Source organism: Exophiala oligosperma (assembly GCF_000835515.1).
Source record: "Exophiala oligosperma strain CBS 72588 unplaced genomic scaffold supercont1.1, whole genome shotgun sequence".
Classification (NCBI taxonomy): Eukaryota; Fungi; Ascomycota; class Eurotiomycetes; order Chaetothyriales; family Herpotrichiellaceae; genus Exophiala; species Exophiala oligosperma.
In genome coordinates, this window is record NW_015622818.1 from 3,959,465 (window position 1) to 3,976,826 (window position 17,362).

General features: G+C 50.9%; 4 protein-coding genes across 4 annotated transcripts; 3 read left to right on the forward strand and 1 right to left on the reverse strand.

Moving 5' to 3' along the window:
* Positions 1 to 1,404: 1,404 nt before the first annotated feature.
* On the forward strand, positions 1,405 to 3,223 carry PV06_01348 (uncharacterized protein; the record flags this gene model as incomplete). The annotated part of the gene is made up of 3 exons (XM_016401946.1): positions 1,405 to 1,435; positions 1,503 to 3,088; positions 3,176 to 3,223. 3 exons carry the CDS (start codon positions 1,405 to 1,407, stop codon positions 3,221 to 3,223), a joined length of 1,665 nt encoding a protein of 554 aa, XP_016268999.1.
* A 7,949-nt stretch (positions 3,224 to 11,172) lies between these two features.
* On the forward strand, positions 11,173 to 12,526 carry PV06_01349 (uncharacterized protein). Its single transcript, XM_016401947.1, has one exon. It carries the CDS (start codon positions 11,710 to 11,712, stop codon positions 12,508 to 12,510), a length of 801 nt encoding a protein of 266 aa, XP_016269000.1. The 5' UTR covers positions 11,173 to 11,709; the 3' UTR covers positions 12,511 to 12,526.
* A 93-nt stretch (positions 12,527 to 12,619) lies between these two features.
* Positions 12,620 to 15,130, reverse strand: PV06_01350 (uncharacterized protein). The gene has a single exon (XM_016401948.1). It carries the CDS (start codon positions 14,988 to 14,990, stop codon positions 12,696 to 12,698), a length of 2,295 nt encoding a protein of 764 aa, XP_016269001.1. The 5' UTR covers positions 14,991 to 15,130; the 3' UTR covers positions 12,620 to 12,695.
* A 680-nt stretch (positions 15,131 to 15,810) lies between these two features.
* Positions 15,811 to 17,337, forward strand: PV06_01351 (uncharacterized protein; the record flags this gene model as incomplete). The annotated part of the gene is made up of 1 exon (XM_016401949.1): positions 15,811 to 17,337. The coding sequence occupies one exon, from the start codon at positions 15,811 to 15,813 to the stop codon at positions 17,335 to 17,337; it is 1,527 nt and encodes a 508-aa protein (XP_016269002.1).
* Between the last annotated feature and the right edge of the window lie 25 nt (positions 17,338 to 17,362).

Genomic DNA, 17,362 nt, shown 5'->3' on the forward strand with positions numbered 1-17,362 from the left:
GCATTTGTATGATGGCTCATTCTTTCCCTTTCAGAGACTCTGTCGGCTAAATATCTCCCTGCTCGGTACGTGTTGATTGGCAACTTCGGGTTTCAATAGATGTCCGTATCTTTATATTGAGGATGACGACGTCTTATCTTCACAATAACACACGGTACGTTTTTATCATCCTCCTGTGGCAAGGAGGAAGGATCTAAACAAAACATGGCTTGCGTCCAAGTTGATGAGTGAGACGGGTGGCTGCTCATGAAATTGCCGTCTTTGGTAATTTCCCCAACTTCAGGTAGCGTGGGACCCACAAGCTTTAACGAGAAGCCCTCGCAAAGGGGGGTACACCCGCCCTTCTACGTTGTCTCTGTCGAGGGTTACTTGGCTCTCGCTGAGGCTTGAACAGCCCAGGCAAGAAAAGAAGTAATCATGTTCCGAAAATCCGGGTAGATTGTAGCGTTCTAGGTTATGATTGTAAGAGATTCCACAAGTTGTTTTGTCTGTCGGACAACGCCAAACGGCAGTCTCAGCTCCTGTCTGATATAGTAGTGACGGGGCAGTTACCAGCCTCTCTTCCGGAGGAGTATATAGATACTCTTACCTGCCCCAGGTCTTTCTAGGGATGCAAATACAGATTCCTTTCGCCCTTCTTTTTGGCCCACAGAACTTTGATGGTCTGCATGGAACTACACAGGGTTGATTTTTCCGTAAATTATGAATAGGCGAGCCATGCATAAAGATATCTCACAGGGGTTCCTGGGTTCGTTAAGGGCTGTATTGACTTTCGCAATATACGGTAGAATAAAGAAAAAGATTGAGAGTTGTCCAAAATCTTGATATAGCAATCTTCATCCCTGGAGTACGACAGTAAGAGTCTTAAAATACTTTCACGAGAAAGACGCATGATTCTTTCGTAATGATTACAATGCGATACAATCACACAATTCTCCTTGAAGTTTAACGTGCAATCTAGGCGGCGTGGTTGTCGATAGGGGACACTTCGGCGAGCCCAGCCTAGTGTACGACTCACTTTCTGCCTTCCCCGAGGTTGGACTCCCCCAGTCCCCCAAGTCTTAGGCGTCTCCCGGCAACCATCACCTAACACACAGGGGGCGTCGTGATGACATGACAGACAAGATCTCTGAGCTTTATATCATTGACGGGCGTCGAATTGACTCGCTAAATACCTACCCGTAGTTGGAAAAGGTTTAGTTGAGTAAGTTGGCGGGTAACCGATTTTACTACCCCGCACTCTTTCTTGAATCAACGTCCACCTTATCTCTACATCAAAAGCTGATGATGATAACGTACTGTTCTCACTGCTGGCCATATCACAAAGTGCAAAGAAGTCCATTTGTTTTGTGCACCCCCAGCCGTTTGGCGTCCAGTCAGGAGCATTTGCATCATCAACCAGCCATGCCAGCGACATCCACATCCCGGGCACCAGGTACGTTGACGACATGGGTCATTTGGGAACTGATCACACTGTCTGACGTCTGACCGATCAATCACAGGACCAGCTTGTGAAACCTGTCGCAGGAGAAGCCGGAAGTGTGATAGAGAGCGTCCGCAATGTAGCAGATGCTTGACCAAAGGATTGGTCTGTGAGGGCTACCCGACACAGTTTAAGATTCTCGGCCTAGATACGGGGCCCAAGGCTTTTAAAAGCAACAACACCCAGAAACGAAAGCGAGCGCCGCCCAAGCCGAAGAAGCGGAGTTCGAATTCGAATTCGAATACAGAAAGCGGCTCAAAACTTCCTCCATCCAAAAAATTCAACGTTGCCCCCATTCCACCACCAGCCTCCGGGAGCAGCCCGCACCAGGGTGGTCCTTCCATATTTCAGACGACGACGACACCGCCAATCACGAGCTTCTCATCACCTCCAGCCAACTCCCAATGTTCCAGCAGCAGCCCTTCTTCCGCCTCCTTTGCGTCGTTTACGCGGTCGACCCAACTTGACCATATCCTAGCACAAGAACAGACGTGGACCCGTCTCAACCATTTCGAGAATTCATTGTGCGAGATCCTCAGCGTCCATACCACCATGACCACCAATCCTTTCCGGGATCACATCATTCCACTTGCCAACCAGCACTCTGGTCTTTTGCACGCCGTGCTTGGACTATCAGCCTGCCATATGATCAATTCAGGTATTGACAATACACCAAAAGCTCACACGGCGGCTCTGGAGCATAGGCTATCGGCGATCCAGGAACTAGGCGCCCTCCTCCTCAAGGAAGAGTGTTTTGGGTTGGAGGACACGGAGGAGGTGCTTTCGTTGGCGATCGTCCTGATCTTGGTGCTGCACGACATTTGCGAATCCGGAAAGTCGTTTCACGGAGCTCACCTGAACGGCGTCGCGTTTCTTTGCGCCAGAATCGTTGCGGGACCGACGACCCCGTCTCCGACCAAAACCTTTTTGTTGGCCGCCCTTTCATGGTTGGATATCCTTCGAGGATTCACCGGCGCCGAGAAGCTGGCATTCGCCCCTAGTGTCCGCGACTTTGTCTACTTTGCGGACGGCTTCCCGCTCGAGACGGCCGTCGGTTGTCCAGCCGAGCTGTTTCGAACCGTCGGTCTGGTTCTTGAGTCTGGGAAGGCTTACCGTGCACAGGAACTGAGCACCGATGATTTCGTGGCGGATCTCGAAGATGCCGAGGAGAGGATGCGGAAGTGGGACGTCGACCAGAACGTTTACCCTACCCAGGATCCCGAGTGGAAATTGCTCGCCGACGCCTATCGCCACGTCTGCCTTTTACGCATCTTGAGATTTCCAAACCCGTTCCAGACACCTTGTACCGATACCAGGATCGTGGAATCCGTGGAAAGCATCCTCGACGACTGTGCCAAGATGCCTTGGTCGTCGTCGATGTACAAGCGGCTTCTGTTCCCCCTGTTCATGGCCGGTGCCGACACCGTTTCGGTCCACCGCCAGCACTACGTCAAGATTTGCATCGCCGAGATCTTGGACAAGACGAAATTCCCGCAGCCCGCGGTGATGGAAATCCTCGACGCCGTCTGGCAAGCGCGGTCGTCCTTGGAGGTGGAGAGCCCCCTCGCCCAGCAAGAGCAAGGGAACGTTCCGTGGATGGAATTTGTAAGTCTTTGCCTTGGCTGGCCATTATCGAACCTCCTCCTTGGTTGGGCTACGATGAGCTGACTCGTTTTACACGCATTTCTACAGACGTGTTCGACGTCGCTCAAGAAGCAGCACGATTACTTGTTCTTTTAGGGACATTTGTTCCTGTATAAATTCGGCCAGTCCCACGTGTTTATTGACCCACTCCTCCTTCCGTCCGAGGAGACCTCTCTCGGTGCTGCTGCTTTTACATACTCAGGAAGAAGCTTATTCCTATTGTTGACGAGATGAAACGTGCTCATGGTTATCATGTAATGCTTGAAGTCTGTGATCTACTTTGAGGGCAACGAATACCCACGAAATCAAAACTCCTCCGAGTAATACCATCACCCCAGATTCTTGCCCCATCTCACTCTTAATTTCTCTCGTGGTTAAATTCAATCTCACTCCCCACCATCAAGACGTGGTTTTCTGTACATCATTCTCCTGCATATTGCATCTTCTTATCTTTGCAGTGAAGCTTTTCCAGTGGTTCTGCATCTACCAAACGGCCCACTTCACCATGTACATGCGCTGTCGCCAAGACCACGGTTCAATGTCGTCGTTGTCTACGCTTCAACTGATGCCCTTCGTGAGGAGGAGGCGGTGGGATTCTTGGCCCTGGAAATTTGATTTGCCACTTGGATCATATCCCATTGAATGTGTGGACCTTCGAAATTCCTTCCGATGGTGAACCAGAAGATGATGAATATGGTGAAGAGACCAACGAGAATGACGCTGGTGTAATTCATCGTGGCGGTGGATGTCGGGATGCTCGGTGGGAAGCAAACCATGACACCAAGAATCACAATCCAGAGACAGGAAAAGGCGTTGCAGAAGTATCCGAGCCAGCCAAGGTTGAGATACCTCGGGGGGAGCTTTTTGCGGCCCTGGAACAGAGCGATCCCTTGAGGGACGGCGTAGGTGATGTTGAGGTACAGTACGGCACCGGTGACGATCGAGTTGAATGCGGTGGTCGACGCCAGATACAAAAGGCCATAACAGCAAACGAAAACGAAGGCGGCCACGGTTGTTCGGACGGGGAACTTGAAGTATGGATCGATGCGTGCGAAGTAATTGGAAAATGGAACACCGTGCTATAAAATCGAATTGGAGATTGTTAGTGCCAAAGAACAGGAAGAAAACAAACCTTGTGGATCGGCAAGAATCGGGATAGGCACTTACATCACGAGCAAATGCCCAGGCAATTCTACCTGCAGTAACCCATTGTGCAGTGAGACAGACTATAGCGATCTCTGTTAGTGTCTCCAGGAACTCTTCTGCAAGAAACATGATCATGATGAATCCCCAGTGGGAGCACACTTACTGACGTAAATAACGGCGAGCCAGATGATGGTGAACGAGGTTGCTGCTTTGCTACCTGTGCTGAAGATACCAATGTCAGTCATCGCGGGTCAGCGATATTCTGGGAGGGCGACATCACCCACGCTTGATAGACAATCTCCAAGCTGGGCAAGGGAGAATTGATGACAGCGTCGAGATCGTTCATGCAAAACATGAGGGCCAGCATGATAGGTAGCGCCGTCAAAATGCCCACGAGCATGGTAGCACCCATGACTTGAGGAACTCTCCGGCCCGGTTGTGACATTTCCTCGCTGATGTGGATGGCTCCGTCCGTACCGCCGAACGTGTACATGGCATTCGTGATGCCGAGGAGCCACGCCGTTCCGTCGTTCCATCCACTGGTACCCAGACCACCTTGAGTGATCCATGATGCCGGCTGGACTTGTTGACGCATGGCGAGGACGATGATGAACATCAAAACCATTCCAATCAAGGATAGGAACAACGTCACTTGAACCGTCACCGAGACCTTGGACGGGGCCAGAAAGAGTGGGACGACTTTGTGGGCAGGACATTAGCACCGTTCGGTTCACCTCTTAAGCTCGCGTGGACGTCAACTTACTTGTGATAAAGGCACATCCGACGTAGACCAGCCAAATTTGATAAGCATGGATCACAAAATCCGGGTGGAAGAAGCGAGCGAGCCCGCAGATGGAAACGGCGGCCAGTGAGAGACCCGAGGATGTGACAACCCACCATGCGACGACGGACATCCAACCAATTATAAAGGCCGCAAATCTCTTGTGTTTCTTGGGGGCAAGGATGTAGCAAAAGTGATATTGACCGCCGGAGCTAGGGAATGCCGAAGCCAGCTCACTCAGCCCCAAGGTGACGGCGAACTGTACGAAGAAGGCCAGTACCAGACCGAATATGACCATCCGTGGGCCGTTGTAAATGAGGTTCTGGCCAAAGTTGCTCTAGAAACAAGTAAAAATATCGAATTAGTCTTGTCCCCAGTATTACCATCTCGCAACAATCACACAAGAGTTGCTTAAAAGTGCAACAGCGGTGAGAGAGAAGTCCCAAAGGCACACACATACCAGATATCCAACCCATGAGTTGGTGATGGAAAAGGCTAGACCCAAGGCCGAAAGCCACTTGAACTGTCTCTGCATGGCCGGATCATGGCCGTTGGCTCGCAGGACGACGTCGTCGGCATCCTCAACGCTATTGATAGAGCCAACAACGATCAAATCCTCTTTGTTTAGAGGAGTCTCGGCCGCCGAGTTATTCTTGGTCTCATCTTTCAAGCTCCGGACAGAAGAAGCGTTGATGGCTGTTTCGTCCATGATACTCCCGGTAGGTATAGAAAGGGGGCTTCAGGCAATAATAACGTTTTTTTCGGAGTGTGTGTTGGAAGAACGCCAGCAGGCTGCGGTTCAGATTGCAAGAGGCAGGTCACTGTCAGAAGGAAGAAGATGCCAGCTGCGGTCGGCCCAGGGCATCATTTATGTAGCGCTTCGCCTGTTCAAACTGACCTCTATCAAGGTCTGAAGCCGAGCTTGTGCAAACTTTCCGAAAGGGGTATAGAGAGGTTCGTCGTTATCATAACCTCCATGTTCTTGATTAATCAGGGCGAAGGAGATTGAACCAAAAATCCTGGAGAGACACACACTTCGTATCTCGGGGGAAGAGGCGTTTTCTCAGTTGGCAGAATTACCATTTCTGGCCTAGTTCGAGTGGTGGGGCCGTGTCTCCCAGGCTAGTTCCATTCCGGGGGGCGTTATAAGGGAAGCGGCCGTCAACTTACAGTTGGTGACTGGCCGAATTTCCTCTCATGGTCAGGCGCTTCTTCTGGCATATGGTGATAGTTCGAAAACCCGAATTCTTGAGGTTCCAAAAGTATGAACGAGGATACCCTGATTTGGAAGTTTTCCCAACTAAACATGGGACATGCTGGATTAGTTCACATTACGCAGCGACTATCGTGGGCGAATGGGACTCTTCCCTCGTTTCTTGCTTCGATCGATGCAGGGTATCTTGATTCAAGGATGCTCCGCTCCGGAATGGACGAATTGCTATATCAAGATGATAGTTGAAAAAGAATGAATCTGGAAAGTCGAGCCAGTTGCCAAGATAGAGTGTGGAAATTTCCCCAAACCTGAGTTCTGATAGAGTATATATATCCTACGAGACAGCGAATATTTCACCTGGGGATACTACTTTGTACACCCTTGCCACAACTTTCGATGGTAGAAGAAGAGTAAAAGCTCGCTCAACAGCCAACATGTCTTCCACCTATGCTCCCCAGCACCCCCTCGACCCGATCTCGCCGGAGGAGATCAGAGTCGCGACCAGGTGCCTGCAGAAACACCTACAGACAAACAAGATTCATTTCAAAGTGATCGATCTGATTGAAACACCAAAAGTTGCTGTCCTTGCGTGGCTTGAGCAGCGACAACAGAGACTGCCGGAGCGGAGGTCCCGAATTTATTTCCACGCCAATGGCTCACATGTCCTTGGAAAAGCAGAGGTCAATCTGACCAAGGGAATTGTCGACAGCGTCATAGAACTACCCGACGCCCAGGGCCCTGCCGACCCTCTTGAGATCGAGCGTGTGCACGATGCCTGTGATGCACACCCACTGGTCAAGGCCGAAATTGCAAAGTTGAACCTCCCCAAGGGCGCGCGAGTGATCAATGACCCTTGGTGTTACGGTACAGATGACGCGAAAGAACGTCGACGCTTGTACCAGTGTTATATGTACATCGCCCTCAACGATGACAAGGAGGCAAATCATTACTCACTTCCCGCTTCCTTCTCCCCGGTGTTCGACGCCCATACCCTCGAACTTCTCCGGATCGATCAGCTCCCCATGGGATCGGGCAAAGACATCGGAACTGATACCCGACCCTGGGACCCTGTCCCGGCGGTCGAGTACTCTGCCAGCGTACTGGGAGATGACTGTTTCCGCAAGGACGTCAAGCCCCTTCAGGTCAAGCAACCGGAAGGCGCATCGTTCACCGTTGCAGGACGGACCGTCTCGTGGCAGAAGTGGAATTTTCAACTCGGATGGAACTACAGGGAAGGACCAGTGTTGCACAATGTCACGTACGATGGCCGTTCTCTGTTTTACCGGATCGCCATGAGTGAGATGACCGTGCCCTACGGTGATCCGCGGTCACCCTTCCACCGAAAGCAAGCGTTCGACCTGGGAGACACCGGTCTGGGGACAAACTCAAACGCCCTCACGCTGGGTTGTGACTGTCTGGGTCACATCCGCTATTTTGACGGGTACCGCGCCGCAGCGGATGGAACTCCTGTCATCATGAAAAACGTTGTCTGTATGCACGAGGTCGACCAGGGCATCGGCTGGAAGCATACCAATTGGCGAAACGAGCAGGCATCCGTGGTGCGCGATCGCCAGTTGGTCATTCAGTGCACCGCGACCGTGGCGAATTACGAGTACATATTGGCCTTCATCCTAGACCAGGCAGCCAACGTCCACGTCGAAACGAAAGCCACGGGAATTGTTTCCACCATGCCCATCCGACAGGGGGTTCTCGATACCAAATGGGGCACGGTGGTTGCTCCAGGCGTGATGGCGACCAACCATCAACACATTTTCAGTGTCCGGATCGATCCAGCATTGGACGGACACAACAATACCATCGTGTACGATGACTGTGTTCCTCCTGTCGAGGAGGGCGATGACCCGTACGGGTGCGCCTTTGAGGTCAGGACGACAAAGATCCAGAAGCCCGGCGGTTACGATCTGGACACCGACAAGTCCAGGGTCTACAAGATCATCAACCCTTCGATCAAAAATCCTGTTTCGGGGAAACCGATCGGGTACAAACTTCACGCGATCCCTTCTCAGATGATGATAATGAAGCCCCGAACGTTCAACTGGAAGCGTGGCGTCTTTGCATCCAAACCCATCTGGGTCACAAAGTATCGTGATGAGGAACTTTGGGCCGCCGGCGAGTTCACCAACCAGAGTCGCGAAGATACCGGTCTCGCCATCTGGGCCAACCGTGAAGAACAGGTGGAAGATTCCGACGTAGTCCTTTGGCACACATTTGCCATTACTCACGTCACAAGACCAGAAGGTAAGTTACCTCTCTCTCTCTCTCTCTCTCCAAGATTTTCTTGTATGGTGGATGAAAGTGAGACCCAAAAGACTGACATTTCTCGCAGATTTCCCCGTCATGCCGACAGAAAAGATGATGCTGTCGCTGAAGCCTACCAATTTCTTCAATATCAACCCATCCAACGATGTCCCAAGGTCCAATCAGAAGATTAACAAATCGACTTTGGAAAACCTCTCGGATGCAACGCCGTTAGCTTGTCATTCACGACTCTAAGGCGTGACTTAAAGAGTTGGCGCATTATCTTGACACCAAATACGGAGTAATAGTGGTCACTGGTCATAATATACCTTTGTCCGAGTGCAGTACGTCTGGGAAAAGGTGCTATGATGTTGGGTTTCATGTTTGAGGAATGGTATGTTTTATAGACCATCTATACTCATCATATCTTTAAAAACAATAAGCACCGGAACAAACAAAGCTCATAGTCGTTCAGCACCCGATGCTCGATACTCAATATTTAGATCACTCGGTGACCTTGGATTTTGGAGATATATGATAATCATGGGGACGCACTTGGCCGCTCGGGATGACAAACCACGGTGAGCGTTATGCTCCATGTCAGCCAAGCAGGTGCCTTGTTCCGCTTCCACCCCAAGGTACCTAAGATTTTGCATCCGTCCGGTAATGGGGATGGTGGTACGCTGTCGATAGAGCCCGCTTTTTTTTTCATCAAGATATTCGGGCGCATTTTAATGACTATAACATCTCGCAATCCTCGGTGCATGAAGGCGGTGCGGTCGACAAAATGGCTGGCGGCAGTACAACACGCAGTCCACGCGACCTGGCTTTCCGGATTCTCGATCAATGTTTGGAGGAGCGCGGGAAGACAGATTCCTCGAGGGGGTCGATAATGGATATTTCAGATGCGGATGTGACTACACAAATCCGCGAGGATCTTGCGATACCTGGCCGCTCACCGGTGGACATCGACACACTTTTGGACGCTGCCCGTGTCGTTTTCAAGCACCGTGTGAGAATGGACCATCCGCGCTTCTTCGGATTCATCCCGTCCCCCGCGAGCGACGCCTCATGGCTGGGCGAGATCTTGAACTCGGCCTACAACACCCACGCCGGGAGCTGGATGCAGTCTTCCGGCCCCAGCGCCGTGGAAATGCAATTGCTCAAGTGGATGGCGAGTGACATTGTGGGATTCCCTTCTCCCACCGCCGGCGGATGTTTTGTGAGTGGCGGATCCATGGCGAACTTGACGGCATTGACGGTCGCACGAGATCAGAAGCTACCACGTTTCGAGGATAGACCATTGGCGGTCATCTATCTTTCTCAACAGACGCATTCAAGTGTCGCGAAGGGGCTGAAGGTGTTGGGCTTCCACGACAACCAGATCCGGAGGGTCGCCTGCGATTCGTCCTTCCGCCTCGACGTGGGCGAGTTGCAAAATGCCATTGCAGAGGATCGTAAAAGTAATAAGATCCCTTTCCTGGTGGTCGGCAGCTGTGGTACCACCAACACGGGAGCCATCGATCCGCTGACAAAGCTTGCGGACCTCGCCGACAAGGAGGGTCTGTGGCTTCACGTGGACGGGGCATATGGAGCGTCGGCACTGTTGTCCAGATCACGGCGGTCACTTTTTGAAGGGCTCGAGCGGTGTGACAGTCTCTCGTGGGACGCCCACAAATGGCTGTTCCAGACATACGGATGTGGCATGGTCCTGGTTCGTGATCGCAAGACTCTAACCAGCAGTTTCAGCGTGAGCGCCGAGTATGTGCAAGATGCGATGGAGACTGAAGAGACGCTTCCCAACTTCTGGAACTACGGCATCGAGCTGACCCGGCCCGCGCGAGCCATGAAGTTGTGGTTCTCCTTGCAGCTGGAAGGGTTGGACAAGATCGAACGAGACATCGAACACGGCATTCGGCTGGCTGAAGTTGCGGAACAGGCGCTGGGAGATCTCCCCGACTGGGAGGTGTCGTCTCCTGCGCAGTTGGGCATTCTTTGCTTCCGGTATCGACCCACCCAGGAGTCTGAACCGGCGGATCTAGATGCAGTGAACCAGAGGATCTCTCGGACGGCAATCGAGGAGAACCTGGCTGCCCCTCTGACGACCCGGCTGAAGGGTGCTCTGGTGCTTAGAATCTGCTCCATACACCCCAGCCTGGAGGAGGACGAGATGCGGAGGGTGATTCGAGGCTTAGACAGGATAGCCAGATCTCAGTCTTTGCCAGCCAGCAGAAATCCAAGTCAAGTATGATGGCACTCGCTTATATTCAGATAACGGCTTGAAGTATATAGCAACTGGCTGGTCGATTATTTGTGGGTTGATCGTTTTCTCGTTGCTAGTACCACCTGGCGCTGCTTGCCTTTTTATGCAGACGTGATACTCTGGTTAGCACAATCTGGTTGAGCCATCCCACGACACGACGGACGTCAACAATTCGGGGAGAACACTCTCCTGCAAGCTCAGGTCAGGGCTGTCTGGAGAGAAGGGGCGAGTGGGCGAGGTCGATCATAGCAGAAGAGAGTAGAGCAGTGTTGGATTAGTCAGCCGAATGAGGGAATCATATAGGCATCGATAAAATAATGTAAAGGCTTCACATTTAGCCGCACGACGACTTTTGTTGCAGAGGGAACTGCGGTTACTGAGACGTCGACACTACTCAGAATATTGACCCTGTTACTCCGTACAGTAGAGTACTAAGCTCCCAACAGCACTGCAGGCGAACACAGCCAGACGATGACTGCTGAGTAAACGGACCCTGGCTACATGATACAAGCCGGGCCGAACTATGAAATCGAACCGTCCATCTTGGCTGTTGATACGGAGTACAGCAAAAGAGGCGTTTCTGGACACTACTGGAGTTTTTTGAGCATTGAACTAATACGCGAAACAAATCAACCTTCTGACTTCCAAGGAGCGATGTGACCGTTGTCTCAAGCTATGAAGCCCCTAGGCTGGGACGCCTGATCTCTTTTTTTATTTCTTTGCAACGACTCCATCAACAGTCAGCCCATAATTAATTCCACGCCAAACCCCCGACAGGCGCAAAACTTTCGATAAAAGATGGCAATTCCATCGATCTCTAATGGTTGTTGAGTGTGACTGATGACAGGGTGAATTATCACGGAGGTATACGGCGTGTAGATATATACGGAGTATACATATCCTCATCATCATCGTCAATAATGCTATTATTATCCTTCGGTCTGGGTTTATTAGCAACCACCGGGATCATTACTGCGACGGTAGAAGCAAAGTCAACAACGGTCTCAACGACAGGCAACTGTGGTGTACAGTCTGACGACACCGTCCTCACATGTTTGGGTTCTACTTTCGGTAACTGTTGCTCGACTCACGGCTTTTGTGGTTCCAACGCCACCTATTGCGGAGGAGGATGCCAGACGGCATACGGGTCTTGCACTCCCAACTCGGGTCTCATCAGCGTCGACGGTCGATGTGGGGGCTCGTCCGACCCCGGCGATCAAATATGCCTAGGAAGTGAGTTCGGCAATTGTTGTAGCCAGAACGGATTCTGCGGTGGCAACAGTACCTATTGCGGAACCGGGTGCCAGGAGGAATTTGGGACCTGTGGTGACGACGATGACTCTACTGGAGTAGCGGCCAACAAAAATACCACCGACACGGTCGGGTTCAAGGTCGGAATGGCAATCATGGCCGTTGCGATTGTCGGTATCATCGGACTGGTTGCCTTCTTTGTCGTGCGTCGGAGAAGAAGGGCCGCTACAGCTGTCGTGTCAGCGAAGCAACAAACTGATACAAGTACGAGTACAATCTTTTTGGAAAAAGGACCGGATGATCACAAGTCCACCAATGCCGGTTTGGGTTCTCCAACATCAACCACGAGGAGCAAGTTTCAAGAATTAGATGCCGACAGTACGACCATTCAAGAATTGTCAACATCCTACAATGAGTCGACGGACGACAAGAAAAAGTCAATGGCTAATCATACTGTTGAACTGGAATAGAAAAGTTCCATGTGGGCAAGGGTGGGTGGGAATTTTCAAGATGATTTTGTGATCGCCGGAAGAAGCACAGTACAACTTTCCGGATCTAAGCCATATAGAACAGATAAAACTTGTCAGATACTTCATTATTCTATTACTCCGCATATCTCTTCTAAAGACGTCCTTGATGGGTATCATTATCAATACTAAGAAGACGACACAACTTCACCCAACTTTGGGGCGCGGTCTTTCAACCAATCTCTAGCCTTGGCCACATCGTTGCGCTCCTCTTCCAAAGCCTTGACACACCATTCAACCTCGTATTCGCCTTCGCAGGCCATCATCGCTCCCAAACTCCGCCGACTTTGACTGCCCTCGTCGACGCAAAAGACCAGCCCAGAGGTAACCCCTTGGGCGAGCTGATCCATTATCGGTTTGAGCATAGGCAGACCGTCCTTGGCCGAGATCGCGTTGGTAACGCCAGTAACATTCGTGTGTCCGGTCTTGCACCACTCGCTATTGCGGCACCAAGACTTGCCACAGCCTCCAATCAGCTGCTGCAACAATCGACGTTCAATCCTCCGTCTCAACATCTTACCTTCGGGGTCGTAAGACGTCACATAGAGAGGGCCAAAACATTCGTTACATAAACCGAGCTGTTCCTTCTGTGTCCTCGCTTCGTCTTCAGGTCTGATAATCCGACCACAGATCTGGTTGGAACAAAGTCGAGGCCGAGGACGGGAAAACCGTTCTCGGTCGTGCAACCGAAGATGTGTCTTCATGTCCCGCAATCGAACAATCTTATTACAAAGGTGACATTCCGTGGTTCGTGCGCCGTCCGCGAGCTCATGCGGAGTAAGTCCAGACAACAGGACTTCTGGGTCGGTGAAAGACGGGTCGTCAGGGCCTTGTTGGGGGACCACAAGATGACAGAACTGGCACAAGATTTCTTTTCCAGGACATGTCGTCGTGCGGTGGTGGGCCAAGATAGGGAGGTCGAATGCTTCGAAGTCACAGCTGGCACACCGCAAAGGCTCCTTGGGATGGAAGATGGAGTCATGCTTGTGATGAGAAGTTGGGTCGTTTCCGTGGTCATCGTCATGAGGACAGTGCCAATGATTTTTCCACGTATCCGAGTTCTTGAGAAATACATCAGAGCATTTTGGGCATAAGATGTTATTTCGATAACAGAATGCCTCATGAAGAGGAAGTGTGCGTTTGGGTACAATCTGGCGACAGTTCTTGCATATCACCTCATCATCAGAAAGCTCTTGGGAAGCATCATTGCTCGAACCGTCTTCTGAGGTGGAGATCGAAAGCTTAAGAGTGTACGGGATAGGCTTGTTCTCATCTGCTGTGTCTGAACCCGGATCGTGCCACGCGTAGACGGCCACACTGAGAGATTCGGCCACTTCGAGATCGACATTGGTATGGGAGAGCTTAATTCGCTTTGTTGGTCGTCCACTGAGCTCGCCGAAAACAAATTCATCTTGTCGTGGTTTTGATCTTTGTCGCGCAGAAAACGGACTGACCACAAGATCCAAGTTGCTATTCTCATCAGATGCCTGCAGAACCACCTCCAAATCCTGGCTTCGGTCCCAAGTCTTCAACTCATAATCGACGTACTCCCCAGATAGCACTTTGCCATGGACTTCTGTATCCAGAAGTAAACCACCCCCAGAAGAAGAACCTTCTGGCAACTCCTGTTGGCGCCTCTTCCTAGCGAGTTGCTTGCTCAGTGTCTCCTTGGCCTGGTCTTCATTCAACGGCTCAATGTCCACCTCAAGGTCTGTGTCCACAATGCAAATTCCATCTCCTTCAGGCTCGAACTTGTCCACTAAGAAGCGAAATCTCTCGTGACGTGCACCTGGGACAACAAGGAGTTCGCCGCTGGTTAGAGTTGTGTAGTTGTCTCGTAGATATCGTTCCAACAAAGACTTCCAATCCTCAGGATCGTAGCCAGCCTCAAGAGGCCTCAGCTTGACATATGTTCCTTTTGGCAGACTCTTCGCATGTATTGCGACCGTCTGTCCTTTTTCTTTGGCAGGGTCCTGTGCATTTGACATGGCTACATCCCCGCCAGGTGTGCTTTCTCGCGACGTTCGAGACGACGAATCGTTGGATAAACCGAGTGCTTCTCTCAAGCCACTGCTTAAGCCTACAGTGCCTTCTATGGCTGAGAACTCTCTGATTCCAGCGTACACTGCTCGTCCATTGAGGGGGTTCACGAGGCGGAAAGTCAGAGGGTGCGGTAATTGCTGTTGACGGTCTTCGACAGCGGCGCGGGCATGGCGCTCGGCAGCGAAGGTATAGGGATTGAAAGGATCGAAGGTCGAGGTTAGATTTCTAGAGGAGCCCTGAACTGAGACGACAGGCGCAGCTGCGAGAAGGGCTTCAAGAGCTGACTGCGGCAAAGTGATCTTGTCTCCCACCAGCCTTCGGTTCGAGGGCGCAACCTCTAGTTGGGTCGACCATTTCAGGCCATCGGGTGACAAGGCCATAGTATTCGAGTATGTAGAAAAGGAAGAAGGCAGATCATTGAAGGTCTGGAGTTGTGTTCCGCCATCTTGACAATCAGATCAGGCACAGATGTGACGCGCAGTTTTCGAGAAGCGTCGATGATGATTGTTGACAAATTCGGAGTATACGAGCTTGTCTTTCTTAAGCACTCGGTGGCGTCTATGACGGCGTCTCTATCAAAATGGGCTCTTCCTAGTAGGATAAATACAGTCTATTTCTTATACCGTGTATGTTGTTCATATTATATTCGATTCTAGATGGTTTTGACTATGGCTTCCCATTCAACGAATCCCGCCACCTACAGTACCAGGAACTTCCTGACCTTGCTGTATGAGAGAGCGTTCTCAATTCATTAGCCCAGTCTCTGATGACACCAGTCCGCCCATTCTGGGGGGGTTTCATGTCCAAGACTGAGTATGTCAATATCGCTGAATGTTTCAGGCTGCTTGGGAAGCGATGTATGGATTATGTAAGCCTTTGACTTGGGCAAAAGACTCTTTCCAGCGGCTCGACGCGGATGTTGACATTGCATTAACATCTCGCGATGCATCAGTCATCACCTCTTTCGACTTGTCTGTAATTCTCCGGAAGAATCCTTTGTCCAATCGAATCATGTTCAACGAGTGTCAAATGTGATACACATCCTGCGTGATCCGCGGCTTTCCACAAAACGTCAATGGTTATTAAATAGCAAGAAAGTGCTTCTGGAAGGAGCTGAAGCACTCAACAGATGTGTCAAATTTGCCACAGCGAAACTTGAGCAGAATCAGCTACCCTCTGTGTTGAAACTTTCGAATCCAGATGGCAGAAGTCGCTCCCAGGAAGAAATCTTTTGGGTTTCTAAACCCATTCAAGACCAAAAATGACAGCAGTCGTTCTGGTTCAAAGGCAAATTCAATCTCAGACCTATCAGTCGAAGAGCTCAAAGTCCCAGTAAAACTGAAATCTACCAACAAACTGCGCAAAAAATCTTCCCCAGCAGTGCCTGCCCACAGCTCTGCGGCAAATGCAACCAAGAACAGCATCAAACAGTCTCGACAGACGCGAAACGCTTCATTCCCAGCAATTTCCGTCGCAGATGAATGGGAAAGGGACGAGCAAACTGGTGAACGCAAAGATCACACAGACCTGCTGCATAGCCTGGCTCATCGAGAGTCCGACGAGTCCCTTGCAGAGAGGACTGAACTGCTATTTCGAAATATACCCTCGGTGCCGGGGTCAAGATTCTTATCAAGACTTCCTTCATACGTATGGAAACAAATAGTGGAATCCCTGCCACTCGCTGATGCTGCAAGTCTGGCTCTGTCTTGCAAGGCCTTTTGCAATCTGATCGGTACTTCCGTCTGGACTGCTCTGAATAATGGCGACAATTTCCATGCCAAAACCGATTTCCTCGGTCGTCTTGACAAAGATCTCCCTGACCACCTTCTGTGTTTTTCATGTGCCATTTACCACGTTAGGAGTCAAAAGGGAAACGAAACGTTGCGACCGACCAACATTGCAAATCCTTTATTTAATTGTCCCAACGCATTCAATCTAGAGAAACGCATTTCTCGAAACCGATTGACGGTCGGCCGCACATTACCATTTCCATTCTTACAGCTTGTGCTGAGAGCGCACAAGTACTCCGCAGATCACGGCGTTGCGATAGACTCGTTGGCGCGCAGATACACAGACCGAGATGGAGGATGGACGCATCAGACACGTTTTGTTGTCGTGAACAATCACCTATTGGTGCGCGTCATCAGTTCATCGTTCGCTACACCTGCACTTCCCCCGGCAGGCCTAAGGAAGCTTCTCTACTCTCACAACGATAATTTCAACCCATACTTTTCTGTTTGTGCGCACTGGAGAGACGGTAATCTCATGCCAGCCGTTAAATGCGCCCTCAGCCATATTCCGAAGCCTCCGGATAGCGGAGGAGTGGTGGGCGTTGCAGAAAAGGTCAAGCTTCATTTACACCCTCAAAACCCCCTGATCACACTTTGTCCGGAATGTCGACCAATGCGTAGATGTCCAGAATGTCCGTCTGAATATCTCATCGAATTAAGGATGCAGGAAGATAAAAGCGACCCGCGCAAGCTCTTCAAGTATGCCATCGTTGTCACTCGATGGTGCGATCTGGGCGATGGATCTTCGCCGCAGAGTCCTGAATGGTCAGCTTGTAATGGAGAGGGTACCTTTGATTCATTTACGGCCCTGGGAAGGAGAGCAATATCAGGGGTTTTCGAGTCGCAATTCACTGTGGACCAAATTCCCGGTCAGAAGATTGTGTCGATGAATCCAAGCAAGGAGAAGCGCGGCGAAGCAGGACATGACTGGTACTGAAAACGTACCGAACAATAGTAAAGTG